The sequence below is a fragment of the Scyliorhinus canicula genome, chromosome 9 (genome assembly GCF_902713615.1).
Source record: "Scyliorhinus canicula chromosome 9, sScyCan1.1, whole genome shotgun sequence".
Lineage (NCBI taxonomy): Eukaryota > Metazoa > Chordata > Chondrichthyes > Carcharhiniformes > Scyliorhinidae > Scyliorhinus > Scyliorhinus canicula.
The window spans coordinates 76813384-76831996 of NC_052154.1; the positions used below are offsets into that span (position 1 = coordinate 76813384).

Below are 18613 nucleotides of genomic sequence, written 5' to 3' on the forward strand. Positions count from 1 at the left end.
CGGCAGCCGCCGTCAGGGCGGCGTGGCGGGATTCATGCGGCCCCCTGGTGATTCTCCGGCCCGGCGGGGGGAGGGGGTAGAATCCCTTCCCAGATTTCTGGTACAGCCCGCCCCTGGGATTCTACGTGTCGACAGCCGGCCAATGGGATTTCCCATTGTGGGCAGCCCCACGTCATCGGGAAATCGCCGGGCTGCCAGTGCAACGGAGAAACCCAACAGCGGAGAATCCATCGTGGACTTTCATGACAGCAAAACTGGCATCACACGAGGACCGATTCCACTACTGTTAAAAGGCTAGTACTGGCGCCACGCGGAACACAATAGAAACATAGAACAATACAGCACAGAACAGGCCCTTCGGCCCTCGATGTTGTGCCGAGCAATGATCACCCTACTCAAACCCATGTATCCACCCTATACCTGTAACCCAACAACCCCCCCCCCCCCCCCCTCCCTCCCTAACCTTACTTTTTAGGACACTACGGGCAATTTAGCATGGCCAATCCACCTAACCCGCACATCTTTGGACTGTGGGAGGAAACCGGAACACCCGGAGGAAACCCACGCACACACGGGGAGGACGTGCAGACTCCGCACAGACAATAGATTGTAATAAAAAGTGTGCATGTTGCACCGGGCCCATGATTGACGCTTGGGAGGCTGACAAGTAGCAGCCGCATATACACATTACAATCCTCATACACACTTATCCCAGCCAACAAGATGGCACTGGTTGTACTGGAGCACGCCCTTACAGCTGATGTGTCGGCTGGAGCCAGAGGACACCCAGGTGGGTGTCCTGGGGGGGACTCCCATACGACCCGTGGCCCTAAGTTCTGAGTGGCCTGTCAGCGGCCTGTGCAGCTGCATGGCTGCCTTGCCAGCTGCGACAATGGTGTTTCGAACCCACAGCACACAACCTGGCAACCCCAGTTACTCCCCTCGGTCCTGGCAGAAACCCCCGGCCAGCGGTACATCTATCAGAAAGCTATGGCGATGTTGGATACTCTCCGCACACCCTTTCCCTCAGCAGCTACATTGCGGATTTCACGATTTTTAAAAGCTCAAGTGAACTGCACCATCGGGAACTCAGCCCAACAGAGGAGGAGAATCACAGAGACCCCGGATAATACCGGCTCGGGCCCGCTAATGATATACAAATGGTGTCCACTGTACGTGCGTTCCGGTACGCACTGTACACCGTTGTTGAGGTGACAGAGAATCGTGATTTGCCGTCAAATTGGCATCCGCAGCAATTTTTGCGTCAGAACCTATTCTCTGCCCAATTGGCAGATTTTGGCATTGGCAAACGGAGAATCCTGCCCTTTATCTTTTGTCTGACTTGCACCTTCCAAATAATGTGACTCCCCTATTCTTCCTTTCAAAATGCACTACCTCGCAATTCCCTGTGTTGAACTTCATTTGCCAATTATTTGCCCATTGAACCTATTTATATATGTTTATTCTTTTCTACAGGTGACCTCACAAAAGGAACAGATTAGGGCATTGACCAGAGATTTGGAGAAAGCATGCAAGGCGAATTCGGAGATGGGTGCGTTTTGCTTTTTTCTTCCTATTGGAAGTGAGTTGTTACTTTGGAAAAGGAATTAGTGATTGAAAATCCTTTTGTCTGGGCAGCACAGTGGCGCCGTGGTTAGCATGGCATCGAGGTCCCAGGTTTGATCCCGGCTCTGGATCACTGTCCGTGTGGAGTTTGCACATTCTCCCCGTGCTTGTGTGGGTTTCGCCCCCACAACTCAAAGATATCCAGGGTAGGTGGATTGAAAAAATATTAATTGGGTACTCTAAATTTATTTTTAAAAAGTCCTTTTGCCTTATAATTATAATAATTCTTTAATGACTGAGGAAGCCAGCAATAGTGAAACATGGATATATTTTAACCTATGTACAATATTCTGTCCAAAAACTCTGGGCCCTGCTTAGGCCGGCTAAGTTTAATTCTAACGAGCCCCAGCTGGGTGTCCTCCACTCACTATCTTGGAAGCTTGTACTCCAAGTCCTATGGTTTTCCCCTGGTCCTCGTGGGCGTTATGACACTCCTTCCCCTCAAAGTCCGAAAGTTCCCCCTCTGCCTCCAACAGTGGGGCCTTCTGCGCCGCTTTGCCCAAGGCTGCGCTTCACCTTAGAATCATAGAATCCCTACAGTGTCGAAGGAGGCCATTTGGTCCATCGAGTCTACACTGACCCTTCGAAAAACTATCCAATCCCTCGCTCTATTCCTTCAATCCCACTCTAAGGGGTAATTTAACATGGCCAATCCACCTAAACTGCACACCTTTCGATTGTGGGAGTATCTCTCCACAATCGTAGTCTCCATTGGAACAACCAAAAACTCCGGGCCGTGCTTGGGCCGGCTTTTATGTTTAGTTCTAAGGAGCCCCAGCTAGATGGCCTCTGCCACCTACCTGGGAAGGTCATTCTCCATGAGTACCACAGGGAGATTGATAATGGTTTCTCGGTGGTCTTCGTGGATATCATTCTTTAATGCGTTTTACAATAATATTTGTTTATTGTATATGAATGTAAAATGCAAGACTCAAACCTGGAGGTGGTTTGAATTCAAACACTATTAAATTGGCAATATGTGTTGACTTCCTTCACTTGGTTTGGGATGGCCTAACTGCACAGCAGAACCAAGATTTATTTGGATTCAGATGCATCCACAATGTACATTGCAACCAGGATAATGATTTCCTTATTTAAAGTGGACACAAAATCTATGACTGGAATTTTACATCTGTGGGACTTTATGGTCCCACTGAAGTCAATGGACTTTTGAATGGCTTGCTGCATTTTAAGGCCCAGGCTCTGTCCCTGCCTCAATGGGGCTGTATAATTTCACCCTGTAGACCAGTCGAGTCCACCCCAAGACTGGAAATTCCTGCCCGAGATCAATGAATTCCAATGGCAGGCAAGGACCAGAAAATGCATCCTTTTACCTTGTACATCAGCCTCCAAACTGAACATATGTAAATGGGTGACAGAAAATGAACAAAAGTAATGGTGATAATAATAGACACAGGCGCGCTTTCAATAATTTCATACTAATGACTGTTAACTCTTCAGATTGCTGAAGATTGAAGCAATTGTTTTTTGCTCTTCTAGAAAAAATGTTCTTGGATTATAAACTGAAGAAAAACTTTGAACTTGTGGACATGAATTGCATAAACACAGGTTGGTAGGAGGTGGGTTTGAGAGGAAGGTGCACCAGGATGTGAGGTCAGAAGATCAGTACATAGATTGCATGCACATAGGAAGCAGATTTGACACATGAGTACATAGGAGACAGGTACAGATGAGGTAGGATAGAGACATGGGCTCATGAGGTTTATGTGTGTGACACATACACAGGAAACAAAGTTTAGCATAGGTATGCATGAGGTAGATAAATAAGACATACACACTGGGGGAAGTAAATGTAAAGAAAGTAGAGTCAATACATAGAGGGATCCACGAGGTAGATATTGATGCACTATCAATTACGACGAGACGAGAGTAGAGTGTAATCGAGGCTTTATTAAGCAGAGATGTGTAGCCTCCTGCAGCTGCTGCCAAAATGGCTGCAGCTCGGTGAGCACACACATTTATACTCCGCATACTGGGCGGAGCCAGCGGGCAGGGATCTACACCCGTACCTGTAGTACAGGAGCCTTACCGTATTACATCTCGTATGTGATATATACAACAGTGGTGACTACCACATTCACCCCCTGTTAAAAAAGAGTCCAGCGGGGGTGGTGGAAAACAATGTACATGCATTTTAAGGTAAACATTTTGGGGAACGTTCACAAATTCAGCCGATCGGGTGCCGTGATCCTCTGTTGTGAGCACCACAGTCCTGGTGGCGATGCAGCTGTCTGCTCGGTCACCGGTGACTCCGGGAGCGTGTAGACCTCATCTTCATCCCCGGGTGGGACCAAGGGGAGGACAGATCATCCTGTAGTGGGGGCTGTGGTGAGGTGCGCTGGGGGGAGGAAGGGTGGCGCAGGGCGAGGAGGGGGGGGGGGCGTTGGGGACCCAGCTGGTGCCAGGTCCCTGAGGGAGACTGTGACTTGGCAGCCGTAGTGGTTTGCACGGAGTAGCTGTACCCTCTCGACCAACAGGTCCGCCTTGTGGAGCCGCACGTGGTTGCGGAGGAGAACGGGTCCTGGAGCTGCCAGCCACATTGGGAGCAAAACCCCGGAGCTGGACTTCCTGGGGAAGGCAAGGAGACATTCATGCGTGGGTTGCATTAGTCACAGTGCAAAGTAGCGCTCGGATGGAGTGAAGGGCATCAGGGAGGACCTCCTGCCAGCGGGAGACCGAGAGATTTTTGGACTCTAGGGCCATCTGAATGGCCTTCCAGACCATTCCATTCTCCCGCTCCACCTGCCCGTTCCCCTGGGGGTTGTAGCTGGTCGTCCTGCTCGGGGCGATGCCCTTGCTGAGCAGGTACTGATGCAGCTCATCGCTCATAAATGAGGATCCCCGGTCACTGTGGATGTCGGCGAGGAAACCGAACAGGGCGAAGATGGTGTTGAGTGCTTTGATGATGGTGGCAGACGTCATATCGGGGCATGGCACGTCGAAGGAGAATCTGGAGTATTCGTCGACCACGTTAAGGAAGTACGTGTTTCGGTCGGTGGAGGGGAGGGGACCTTTGAAATCCACGCTGAGGCTTTCAAAGGGGCAGGAGGCCTTCACTAGATGCGCGTGGTCTGGCCGGCAGAAGTGCAGTTTGCACTCCGCGCAGACCTGGCAGTCTCTGGTGATAGCCCTGACCTCCTCAATGGAGTCGGGCAGATTGCGGGCCTTTATGAAGTGAAAGAACCGGGTGACCCCTGGGTGACAGAGAGCATCGTGTAGGGTCCGGAGTCGGTCCACTTGTGCGCTGGCACATGTACCCCGGGATAGGGCATCGGGGGGCTCGTTGAGCTTACCGGGGCGATACAAAATCTCGTAATTGTAGGTGAGCTCGATCCTCCACCTTAAGATTTCATCGTTTTTGATCTTGCCCCGCTGTGTGTTATTGAACATGAAGGCAACCGACCATTAGTCAGTGAGGAGAGTGAATCTCCTGCCGGCCAGGTAATGCCTCCAATGCCGCACAGCTTCTACGATGGCTTGGGCCTCTTTCTCGACGGAGGAGTGCTACATTTTGGAGGCATGGAGGGTTCGTGAAAAGAATGCCGTGGGCCTGACTGCCTGGTTGAGGGCGGCAGCCAGAGCGATGTCTGATCCATCGCTCTCGACTTGGAAGGGGAGCGTCTCGCCGACCGCGTGCATCGCGGCCTTGCCGATGTCGGCCTTGATACGGTTGAAGGCCTGGTGAGCCTAGGCCGTCAGGGGGAAAACAGCGGAGTGAATGAGTGGGCGGGCCTTGTCCGCATAGTTAGGGACCCACTGGGCGTAGTATGAGAAGAGCCCCAGGCATCGTTTCAGGGCCTTGGGGCAGTGGGGGAGGGGGAGTTCCATAAGGGGGTGCATGCGATCGGGGTCGAGCCCTATAACTCCATATTGCACCACATAGCCGAGGATGGCTAAGCGGTTGTTGCTGAACACACACTTCTCCTTGTTGCACGTTAGGTTGAGGAGTTTGGCGGTGTGGAGGAATTTGGAAAGGTTAGCGTCATGGTCCTGCTGGTCGTGGCCACAGATGGTGACGTTATCCAGGTACGGGAAGGTAGCCGCAGTCCGTACCAGTCAACCATTCGGTCTATCTTCTGTTGGAATGCACTATCAATTCCGACGAGACGAGAGTAGAGTGTAATCGAGGCTTTAGTAAGCAGAGATGTGTTGCCTCCTGTAGCTGCTGCTGAAATGGCTGCAGCTCGGTGAGCACACACAGTTATACTCCGCCTACTGGGTGGAGCCAGCAGGCAGGGATCTACCCCGTACCTGTAGTACAGGAGCCTTACCGTATTATGTCTCGTATGTGATATATACAATAGTGGTGACTACCACAGATATGTAGAAGGTAAAGTTAGGGCACATTTACAAGGAAGGTGGATACAGAATAAGCAGATATCTCCTCCCCCCCATCTTCTTTTCTTTGTCTCTTCTATCTGTGCTTTTCTTTTTCTTCCCTGACCTTCACCTGTTCTCCTGACTCCATTCAGCCTGTCTCCTACAATACTACCATTGTACCCATTCCTCCGTTCCAGTATAAAAGTTAGAATCTGTCATAACCGTTTTCCTAATTATTCTCAGTAATGCATAGCCCTTGATGGTGTCCACTGATGAACACCTACAAATTAAACCTAACTTTCCTGCATCTCTATTCTTTGTCCAGGTGGACATATGTGAATCACTCAATATATTCATTGTCAGGCCTGCTATTGCTTTTTCTCAAAGTTCCTGATATGAAAATAGAACATTAAAGAGAAATAATCAGCAAATCACTGAACAGCAAGCACATAAAGGCAGCAACTGCAGGGGAACAGAAGTGCAGAGGTCGGAAACAGTGGCCCAGATTTTAAAGCAAAAACAGAAAATACTGTATAATCTCAGAAAGTCTAACAGCATCTGTGGAGAGAGAACGGAGCCAACGTTTTGAGTCTGGATGACTCTTTGTCAAAGTATAGAAGCAGCACGGTGGCACAGTGGTTAGCACGTGCTCCCCGTGTCTGGAAGGGTTTCCTCCAAGCGTTCCAGTTTCCTCCCACAAGTCCCGAAAGGCATGCTTGTTAGATAATTTAGACATACTGAATTTTCCCTCCCTGTACCCGAACAGGTGCCAGAATGTGGCAACTAGGGGCTTTTCATAGTAACTTCATTGCAGTGTTAATGTAAACCTTCTTGTGACACAAAAGGGGCCTCACGGTAGCATGGTGGTTAGCATCAATGCTTCACAGCTCCAGGGTCCCAGGTTCGATTCCCGGCTGGGTCACTGTCTGTGTGGAGTCTGCACGTCCTCCCTGTATGTGCGTGGGTTTCCTCCGGGTGCTCCGGTTTCCTCCCACAGTCCAAAGATGTGCGGGTTAGGTGGATTGGCCATGCTAAATTGCCCATAGTGTAAGGTTAATGGGGGGATTGTTGGGTTACGGGTATACGGGTTACGTGGGTTTAAGTAGGGTGATCATTGCTCGGCACAACATCGAGGGCCGAAGGGCCTGTTCTGTGCTGTACTGTTCTATGTTCTATGTTCTATTATGGGGAGGCGAAAACCACAACATCGGCCTCCTTCCCCATCAAAACACTCGGAGCCTAAGACACTCCAAAAATAGCTACTCATGGAGACGGCGTGACCACCATAACCAACATTTGTGACAATACATCCGTAACACCCTCCCAGAACCCCACCAATTTTGGACAAGGCCAGAACATGTGGACATGATTCGCAGGTTCCCTGGCACATTGTGCACACTGATCAGCCACTTCTGGGAAGAATCGGCTCAGCCTTGCCAGAGTCGTACGTGCTCCATGCACAAGGTTAAGCTGAATAAGACAACGTCAAGCATACGATGAGGATGCATTAACCCCTCCCAAATCCAACCTCACACCATGCCTCCCAATTCCTCCTCCCATTTTTGCCGCATTGCCACCATCGAAACTTCCTCCTTCCTGGCCAACTCAGCGTACACATTGGAGATCTTGCCCTCCCCAATATCGGGCGCGATTCTCCGCTGCCCACGACGGGTCAGAGAATAGCGGGAGGGCCTTCCCGACATTTTTCCCGACCTCCCGCTAATCTTCCCCCCCCCCCCCCCCCCACGGCCGCCCCACGACACGAATCGCTGCTCGCCGTTTTTTACGGCGAACAGCGATTCTCCCCTGGCCGATGGGCCGAGTTCCCAGGCCTTTACGGCCGTTTTCACGAACGCAAACACACCTGCTCTCACCGTTCGTGAAAACGGCCGCAAAGTGCCGTTCCGGACAACCATGGCACCGATTGGCACGGCCGCACCACGGCCGTGCCAAGGGTGGCATGGGCCTGTGATCGGCGGGCACCGATCGCGGGCAGCGGGTCCGATACCCACGCACTCTTTGTTCCTCCGCCGCCCCGCAGGATCAGTCCACGGGGCGGCTGAGGGGCATGACGGCCCGCGCATGCGCGGGTTTGACGCATATGCGTGATGACGTCATCCGCGCATGCACGGGTTGGAGCCGTCCCATCCGCGCATGTGCGGCTGATGTCATCGTGCGCGTCAGCCGCCGTGATGCTTGGCGCACGGGCTTAGCGACGGTCGCTAAGCCCGCGATGCCGTGCTTCGCGGGGCCGCGCTGCTAGCCCCGCCCGGGGGGGAGAATCGGTTCCCGGGAGGGGGCGCGGAGGCTGCCGTGAAACACGGCCAGTTTCACGGCAGCCTTTACGACTCTCCGCATTTGCGGAGAATCGCGCCCATTTTCTTCCGAGAAGTGCCTGTCCTGTAGACCCAAGGGCGGCAACATTGGGAAAGAACCCACCTGTTTACTCATTTGAAGACAATTAAGTTCACCATCAGAGGCATGGATGAAAATGAAATGAAATGAAAATCGCTTATTGTCACGAGTAGGCTTCAATGAAGTTACTGTGAAAAGCCCCTAGTCGCCACATTCCTGTCCGGGGAGACTGGTACGGGAATTGAACCGTGCTGCTGATCTGCTTGGTCTGCTTTAAAAACCAGCGATTTAGCCCAGTGAGCTAAGTGAGATGAGGGGTTCTTTGTGAGGTGGAAGCTGTTCATCGACTTTTTCAAGAAGCATTAGAACATCGGCGGGGCCATGGGGGGGGGGGGGGGGGGGGAAATGGGGGAGGGTGACGGGGTAAAGTAACTATTGGTTGTTAAGGGGTAGGGGGTGCTCTATTTTGTTTTTAAAACATTCTTTGGGGGTGTGGTTGCTGGACTTGTATATATGGGCTGTTTCTGCGGTGTTTTATTGTGTTGTTATGCATTGTTAATATGTTATAGAGTGTTCAATATTGTTTTGTGTTATGAACAGAGCCAACGTTTTGAGTCTGGATGACTCTTTGTCAAAGTATAGAGGCAGCCCGGTGGCACAGTGGTTAGCACGGTCCCCCCGTTTCTGTAAGAGTTTCCTCCAAGCGCTCCAGTTTCCTCCCACAAGTCCAGAAAGGCGTGCTTGTTAGGTAATTTGGACATTCTGAATTCTCCCTCCGTGTACCCAATGTTTTTTGTATTTTTTGTATTTTCTGGATATACCTTCAATTATCTTTTTTTTAAAAAGGAAAATACATTGATTAAGCAGGCTTTATATGCACTGTAACCAATTCCACTGATGGCTGTAATCAGGAGATGGACTTCAGACAAAGGCGTATCAATGGCAAAATGGCATGTGAATACATCTGGCACCTTTAGTCTGAGCTTTCAAACCTTGTGTCATAAAGGAAATTTCACCCTTTTATATCTCTTTCATTGTCATCAAGAAGAGGGCCAAATGGTTATTTGAAAGGTAAATTGTTTTTTTAAATCATAAAATTTACATCTTTTGTACACATGTTTACAAAAAGAGAGGAGAATTTGTAATAAGGGCTGTAATTCTCCAGCTGTTGGGATTCTCTGTTCCCACCGACAGCGCACCCCCGTTGACGGGTTTCTCGGTGGCTTGGGGTGGCTTTAATGGCAAATCCCATTGACAACTGCCGGGATTAGAGAACAGTGCGTCGCCGAGAAACACACGGCTGGGGGAGCGGAGAATCCTGTCCAAGATGTCCACCCCTGAATTTGTCTTTCACAGCATTGCTACTTTATAGTAATGTGGGTTCCATAGGATTTACTTACTTCAGTTTCTATAGATATCCAATTAAAGATGCTTTGAAAGTTTGTTATCTAACGCCACTACCTCCAACTGAAGCATTCTTTGCATGAAAGTTCAGTGCCTATGCAGCAGAATCTTATCAAGACATGGTGACAGCAAATGTCTGGATATGCAGCTCCCTTGCTGAGAGTTAACTAAAACATAGTGTGATAGCTGAGCAAAAGGGCCATATTTTCAACCAAAGTGGGTTGTTCAAGTCAGGAAATACCCCAACTTGGCAGACCCACCTCAATTTAAAGGGCCCTGTTGGACCCAATTTGCCCCCATCCATCCCATTATACCCCATGACCCCTCCATGTCAACTCATGGCCCCAACCACACACCATACCTCCTCCATAGCCACTCACCCAATATTTACTGTGGGAAGACCTCTGGAGACATGTGGAGATGAAAATAATACATTTCTAACAATATAATACAGTTTTCACTCATACACGGTTGTTAAGTAAAAAAATTCCCATTCATGAAACCAGAAGTTTTAAAATCTCAAGTGTTCAATCTCTTATGAAAACAAACGTCTATTCAGACCCCACAATGACACCTAATCCGTTAATTTTAAACTGTCAAACTGTGAACTCACAACATCCACTGAGAACATTGTAGCTTTTGAAACTCAGCCAAGCATTCATAATGACAAAAATAATAATAACCCTTGGAAAATATAAACAAAGAACTCTACTGCAACTATACCAATAGATGCTAATGATTTTTTCTAACCTCCACCAGATAGCCCGTTAAAACAGTCCAGCAGATTTTTATAAAACTCTGACAACTTAAGTCTGCTCTTTCTTTCAAGTTTAAAGAGCAAGGAATTTTTAAAAAGCTTCAGATTATGACACTTAAACAGACCTTATCAACCCTTCAATGGAGTTTATGTCTACTCCATCAATTTGTGACACCCACGCTGTAGATGAAGGCCTGTGGAACTGCCAAAGTTCAGGTTTCTCACCTGTGTTGATCACACCCTGCCTCTTAACCCCTGCCAGAAAAAATTGTATCTGTCGGCGATGTAGGCAGGCCTTCTGCATCCAAGTCCCACTTCTAGTCTATAAAAGTCTATGGAGTCTTCCCTACTCCATGGATATCTGGTCCTAAGGATGCAGTATCTGAATAACTAGTCCCAAATTGCAGCACAGAACCCACAGTCTACATCATGTTGTTTGTGGATAGCTTGGACTTTCACAGTCTCTCTGGAATTGAAAGTTTAGAGTTAGTGAACTAAATCACTTAATACAAGACTCTAGACATCTAGGTTAGTTACTTACTGCATGTCTCTGCAGCAGGTGCAAGCCCAGTGCAGTGGGACTCAGCTGCTGAAGGGTTCAAGCAAATTGAGCAACAGTTTATGAAATCGATGGAGCAAGAATCAAGATTGAAAAACATCCAGTTTGTGGTAACATCTGTCCTTAAGGTACAGTGTAGGGGCTCCTCCCTCAATTTCTTCCATTCTCTTCTGAAACTGCTGGCATATTATTCCATGAAAGGAGACTATCTTACAGTACCTCAACCAAAGAAACAAAAAGACTTACATTGATAATGCAACTTTCATGATCACAGGGTATACCAAAGCACCTTACAGACAATTAATCATTTGAACTGTAGTTACTCCTGTAATCTCGGAAAGGAAGCAGCCAATTTACCACAGCAAACTCTCACAAACAACAATGTGACAATGACCATTTAATCTGTTTTTGTGATGTTAATTGAGAAATAAATATTGGCCAGGGCACCAGGGATAACGCTCTTGCTCTCCTTTGGAATTTTGCCACATCTACCTCAGGAAGCGAGCCAGGGATTCAGTGGGACATATCTGAATGGTCCATGTGTGAGCAGAGACAGAGTGTCCAGAGGTTATATATACATGTATATACTTTCCATAAAAGTCACTGGATAATGATCAGGAGCAGATATCTGGTAATTTTCTCCTTCCTAACCTAAGGACATACTTGTTCTTACCTGTTACCCACAAATGCATATAAAATCGTCCAGCAGAGAATTATTGAATACCAATCAGTACCAGTCAAGGAACATACTCCTGAGGCCATTGTCCCAATGCTACTGTGGCTGAGCTCAACTAACGCAGGACTAGCATGGATTGAATGTGGGATGATCTAGTTTGGTGTGTCTCATACCACATTGTATGTGTTACTAGACTCTGACCTATTAGAGGAAACAAAATGTTCTTTTTATCTTGAAGAATAATTTATGTGGACATCATTTATTCCTTGTTCTTCATTGTAGGCAAACCTGTCCGACGATACTCGTGAAATGGTTGAAGGTTGCATGAACAGTATGCAAGAGCCGATGTATAGAACTATCATGTATTACTGTGGGGGTCTGAACTGTGCAGAACGACTCCAGAACATAATAGAGAAAGGTTTCTCCAAGGAAGGTTGGTATAGGAGCATTTGAAATCGCACATTTGAGGGCTGAGGGCAGTATGTTACAGATAAAAGAACATTTCTATTCAGTGGTTCAACTAGCATTCTCCAGATTTCCGGTTAGGCTCGCGAGCGGAGCGGCCGCATCAAGTAGAGGCTCCCACCAGTATGCGCTATTTTTTAGCATTTTTGGGGGTTTCGCCGTTGTTTCCTATCCCGACTTTTTTCGGCCTTTGGGGCCTGAGGGATGGACGCCGGGTCGGGCCAGTTTGGAGCCCCGCGGGAGTGTCCGGCAGCCGGAGCGGAGGCATCGAGCCCAAAGTGCGCATCAGTTGCAGCACCGGGGGCGGGACCTAACACAAGGCGAGGCAGTCGAGGCAGCAGGCCCGAATCCAGAACATGGCATGTAGAGGGGGAGTCGCACATCGGGTGGCTTCCAATTAAAATTGATTTTTGAGAAGTTTGAAGTACGGTCCCACGGGAAGAATTGTTTTTTTTAGGATTGAAGAAAGAAAAATGACATGTCGTTAAAGGATGCAAAAAGCAGCTGTGAAGAAGGGAGGAAACAGGGATTCGCCATCCAATGAGAGGGCCAGTAAAAGCGCTGACAAGATGGCGGAGGCTGGACCGCATGGTGGGACTGCACTACTTACAGTGGAAAAGGCGACTGAGGTGATGGCTGTGGAGCTGGGGAAGCAGTTTGTGAGGCACATGGAGGTGATGAGGAAGGAGATGGCGGTCGCACTGAAATCATTGTTGGAGGAGGCAATCGCCCTGGTAAGGGTAGCTGTGGCAAAGACATCGGCCGAGGTAAGAGAACAAGGTGAAAAGATGAAGAAAGTGGAAGAAGCTGTGAAGCAGCACAGCGACCAGCTCACCTCGATGGGGGACAAGCTGCAGAAGGTGATGGAGGTCAACAGAGGGCTCCAAGCAAAGCTCGAAGATTTGGAGAACAGTTTGAGGCAGCACAATCTGAGAATTGTGGGCTTGCCCAAAGGGACAAAGGGCTCGAGGCCAACAGAGTACTTCGCTAAGATGCTGGCGGAGTTGATGGGGGAGGGGGAGGACCTCTCCTGGTATAAACTGGACCGAGCTCATCGGTCGTTAAGGCCGAAACCCAAAGTAAATGAACTGCCAAGAGCAGTAATTATCTGCTTCCAGAACTACCATGTGAAGGAGAAGGTGTTAAGCTGGACAAAGCAGAAGTGGGTGGTGCAGTGGGCTGGTGCTAGAGTTCGGATTTACCAGGACTTGACGGTAGAGTTGGCAAAAAGACTAACGGCCGAGTAAAGGGGGCACTGTGCAACAAGGGGGTGCGATTTGGTATGGTATACCTGGCAAAGCTGTGGGTGACGTACAACACCAAATATTTTTATTTTGAAAAGGTGGAGGTGGCTGAGGCGTGCATGAAGGCAGAAGGCTTGGGACAGAAGTGAGGAGTGGAACTGGAAGAGAGATCGTGAACTGTGATTGGGGAGCTGGAAAATGTATAAATGTTATATCTTTCTTTTCATTGACCTGTATTGTAACTTACTTGACTTCACATTGTAGAGTTTTAGTATTTGTTTGGTTTGATTGGCATTCTTTGTTGCGACGATTATTTGTTATTTTATTGAATTATATGGGTTGGATTCTTTTTCTTTTTCTTCTGGGACTGGGGAGAGGGTACTTTATGCCTTGGTGGGGGGTCCCCGCACTAGCTAACTAAAGTCGACTAATGAACGGAGGTGATGTGAGAGGAGGGCTGAGGACATTGGAGCCTAGTTTACAGATTTCGATGGGCCTATGAAGTGGGCAAGGGGGGAGGGGGATCGATACTGGGTGAGTTTTTTTCGAGGGTAAGTGCAGGGAGGGATTCTGGGAGGGAGGGGATTCGATGTTAATAAGGAATAGGGGCAGGTCAGGTTCATGGGGCAGGGCCCGGTGGTGTGATGATGGTGGATAAGAAGGAGGGGGGATGAAATTCCCCCCGTTAGGATAGTCACGTGGAAGGTGAAGTGGTTGGGAGTTCCAGTCAAGGGTGCTTGCAACCCTTAAAAGTTTGAAGGCCGATGTAGCAATGCTGCAGGAGACTCACTTGAGGGTGAAGGACCAGGTGAGACATAAAATGGGCTGGGTTAGCCAGGTGTTTCACTCTGGATTTGACAGAAGGGCTCGAGGGGTAGCGGTAATGGGCAGCCAAAGGGTACGCTTCCAGATGGAGAAGGTGGTTGCAGATCAGGGGGGTAGATATGTGATTGTGACATGGGCGCTAGGGGGGGGGGGGCTAGTGGCGCTGGTAAGTGTATACGGTCCCCTACGGGGCTAGTGGCGCTGGTAAGTGTATACTAGACTAGAAGGGCTTGAGGTTCATAAGGAGGAGGTGTTAGCAATTTTGGAAAGTGTGAAAATAGATAAGTCCCCTGGGCCGGATGGGATTTATCCTAGGATTCTCTGGGAAGCTAGGGAGGAGATTGCTGAGCCTTTGGCTTTTATCTTTAAGTCATCTTTGTCTACAGGAATAGTGCCAAAAGACTGGAGGATAGAAAATGTTGTCCCCTTGTTCAAGAAGGGGAGTAGAGACAACCCCGGTAACTATAGACCAGTGAGCCTTACTTCTGTTGTTGGCAAAGTCTTGAAAAGGTTTATAAGAGATAGGATGTATAATCATCTGGAAAGGAATAATTTGATTAGAGATAGTCAACACGGTTTTGTGAAGGGTAGGTTGTGCCTCACAAACCTTATTGAGTTCTTTGAGAAGGTGACCAAACAGGTGGATGAGGGTAAAGCAGTTGATGTGCTGTATATGGATTTCAGTAAAGCTTTTGATAAGGTTCCCCACGTAGGCTATTGCAGAAAATACGGAGGCATGGGATTCAGGGTGATTTAGCTGTTTTTATCAGAAATTGGCTAGTTGATAGAAGACAGAGTGGTGGTTGATGGGAAATGCTCTGACTGGTGTCCAGTTACTAGTGGTGTGCCACAAGGATCTGTTTTGGGGCCACTGCTGTTTGTCATTTTTATAAATGACCTGGAGGAGGGCGTAGAAGGATGGGTGAGTAAATTTGCAGATGACACTAAAGTCGGTGGAGTTGTGGACAGTGCGAAAGGATGTTACAAGTTACACAGGTACATAGATAAGTTGCAGAGCTGGGCTGAGAGGTGGAAAATGGAGTTTAATGCAGAAAAGTGTGAGGTGATTCATTTTGGAAGGAATAACAGGAAGACAGGTGTGGTGATCCACCACTGTATATATATGTGTGTGCCTCTATTAGGAGATGTACAATAGTACCTGCTATTACAGGTTTTCTGGTAAGCCCCTGCCGGCTAGCTCCGCCCACAGGGAGCAGTATAAATATTCATAAGCTCTCCTGAGCTGCCATTAGAACATAGGACATAGAACAGTACAGCACAGAACAGGCCCTTCGGCCCTCGATGTTGTGCCGAACAATGTTCACCCTACTTAAACCCACGTAACCCGTATACCCGTAACCCAACAATCCCCCCATTAACCTTACACTACGGGGCAATTTAGCATGGCCAATCCACCTAACCCGCACATCTTTGGACTGTGGGAGGAAACCGGAGCACCCGGAGGAAACCCACGCACACACGGGGAGGACGTGCAGACTCCACACAGACAGTGACCCAGCCGGGAATCGAACCTGGGACCCTGGAGCTGTGAAGCATTGATGCTAACCACCATGCTACCGTGAGGCCCTACAGCTGCAGTTGAGGGAATAACATCTCACGGTAATAAAGCCTCTTTTATACCGTTTTGTGTTTCTGTGTGCAATTATTAGCGCATCAATTTATTACCGTGAGATTTCCCACATCATGGACATCAGAATTAAACCCGACCGCCTGCAGCTGGATCCGCAATTGCCGAACGCCAGGAAAGACTTTAACCACTGGCTGGCTGTCTTCGAGACCTACATCACCTCAGCGGACCCTTCACCATCGGAAGCTCAGAAAGTGCAACTACTTTACTCAAGGTTGAGCTCCAGCGTGTTCCCGCTGATACAGGACGCGCTGACCTACGCCCGTGCTATGGAACTGCTCAAAGAAAATTATGTCCAGTCGACGAACACTCTGTTTGCGAGGCATGTACTCTCCACTCGCCTCCAGCAACCGGGTGAGTCGATTGAGGACTTCTGGCGGGCCCTTATCCCTCTAGTACGGGACTGTGAGTGCCAGGCCGTCTCGGCTACGGAACATTCGAATCTCCTCATGCGAGATGCCTTTGTGACGGGTATTGCATCGGACCCCATCCGGCAACGACTGCTGGAAGGGGCCGCGCTCCATCTAACGGTGACAAAGACTTTAGCGCTCTCTATGACGGCCGCTTCCCGTAACGTGCAATCCTATCCCGCCCACTCATTCTACCGCACGGCCCACCCATTCTACCCCTCGTGGACCCCGCAACCGACCTCCCCCCGACTGGGGCCGCTTCCGTGCAATATGCCTGCGCTGCTCGCCATACCATGCACTCTGGGGGTGCAGAAGCACCCCTGCCAGCGCTGCCCGGCCCGCGCCGCGACCTGCAAATCTTGTGGCAAGAAAGGCCACTTTGCAGCGGTGTGTCAGGCCCGCGCAGTTGCCTCTATTGCGCCCGACCTCACCCCCTCTCTGCAGCCGATCTCACAATGGGCCCCGCCGTCCGCAGCTCCCGGGGCCACGTGCGATCAGTGGACGCCGCCATCTTTCGCCGCCCCCGCAATGTGCGCACCATGGGCGCCGCCATCTTCCTCCCCCGACTCCACGTACGGTCAGTGGGCGCCGCCGTCTTGCCCCTCCCCCGCAACGTGCGCTCCGTGGTCGCCGCCATCTGGCCCCGCCCCCACAACGTGCACTGCATGGGCGCCGCCATCTTCTTCCCCGCAGGTACTTCGGATGCCGCCATTTTATCCTCCCCTCAGGACTGGACCACGGGGCCCGGGTCGCTGCCACTATTCATCGGAATCTTCAGACTCTTCGGGCGATCGCCCGCTACTCGCCTCCATGGCGCTCGACCAATCTCGTCCTCGCAACCTGGCTACCGCTTCAACGACGGTACTCATCAATGGCCACGCGACCTACTGCCTACTTGACTCCGGGAGCACCGACAGCTTCATTCATCCGGACACGGTAAGGCGCTGCTCCCTCGCGGTCCATCCCGCTAACCAGCGGATCTCTCTGGCCTCCAGATCCCACTCTGTCCCGATCCGGGGCTTCTGTCTGGTCAAACTCACCGTACAAGGCGTGGAATTCAGCCGTTTCCGCCTGTACGTTCTCCCCAACCTCTGTGCGACACTTTTACTGGGCCTGGACTTCCAATGTAACCTCCAGAGCCTCACCCTCAAATTCGGCGGACCCCTACCCCCACTCACCATTTGCGGCCTCACGACCCTCAAGGTTGACCCTCCCTCCCTCTTTGCCAATCTGACTGCAGATTGCAAATCTGTCTCCACCAGGAGCAGATGGTACAGCACCCAGGACAAGGCCTTCATCAGGTCCGAAGTCCAGCGGCTGCTTCGGGAGGGTATTATCGAGGCCAGCAACAGTCCCTGGAGAGCCCAAGTGGTGGTGGTTAAAACTGGGGAGAAACACAGGATGGTCTGACCACAGCCAGATCATCAACCGGTGCACGCAGCTCGACGCGTACCCCCTCCCTCGCATATCTGATATGGTGAATCAGATTGCACAGTACCGGGTCTTCTCAACAATTGACCTGAAATCCGCCTACCACCAGCTCCCCATCCGTAAATCGGACCGTCCCTACACTGCCTTCAAGGCGGACGGTCGACGGTATCAATTCCTTAGGGTTCCCTTCGGCATCACTAACGGGGTCTCGGTCTTTCAACAAGAAATGGCCCGAATGGTTGACCTGTACGGACTGCGGGCCACGTTTCCGTACTTAGATAATGTCACCATCTGCGGCCACGACCAGCAGGACCATGACGCCAACCTTGCCAAATTTCTCCACACCGCATCTCTCCTCAGTCTCACTTATAACAAGGAGAAGTGCGTATTCAGTACAGACCGCTTAGCCATCCTCGGCTACGTAGTCCAAAACGGACTACTGGGGCCCGATCCCGACCGCATGCGCCCCCTCATGGAGCTTCCCGTCCCCCACTGCCCTAATGCTCTCAAACGATGCCTAGGGTTCTTTTCTTACTACGCCCAGTGGGTCCCACAATACGCGGAAAAGGCCCGCCCACTGATCTAGTCCACGCAATTTCCCCTCGCGGCCAAGGCACAACAGGCCTTCACCCGTATTCGCTCAACAACACGCAGCGGGGCAAGATCAAAAACGACAAAATCTTGCGGTGGAGAATCGAGCTCGCCACCTATAATTACGAGATCTAGTATCGCCCCGGCAAACTCAACAAGCCCCCAGACGCCCTCTCCCGAGGTACATGTGCCAGCGCACAAGTGAACCAGCTCCGTGTCTTGCACGAGAGCCTTTGCCATCCGGGGGTCACTCGGTTGTACCACCTAGTCAAAGCCCACAA

At 50.2% G+C, this 18613-nt stretch overlaps 1 protein-coding gene across 8 annotated transcripts in view; it reads left to right on the top strand.

Moving 5' to 3' along the window:
* The window catches only part of si:dkeyp-50b9.1, a 100861-nt gene that overhangs the window by 13482 nt on the left and 68766 nt on the right, over positions 1-18613 (top strand). Inside the window, exons 4-7 of one of the 8 annotated variants that reach the window (XM_038806954.1) lie at positions 1477-1582; positions 3127-3195; positions 11040-11170; positions 12001-12151. In XM_038806954.1, the coding sequence (XP_038662882.1) occupies positions 1477-1582; positions 3127-3195; positions 11040-11170; positions 12001-12151 (457 nt within the window). The remainder of the gene's footprint in view (positions 1-1476; positions 1583-3126; positions 3196-11039; positions 11171-12000; positions 12152-18613) is intronic. The other 7 variants (XM_038806955.1, XM_038806957.1, XM_038806958.1 and 4 more) reach the window with 7 other exon arrangements.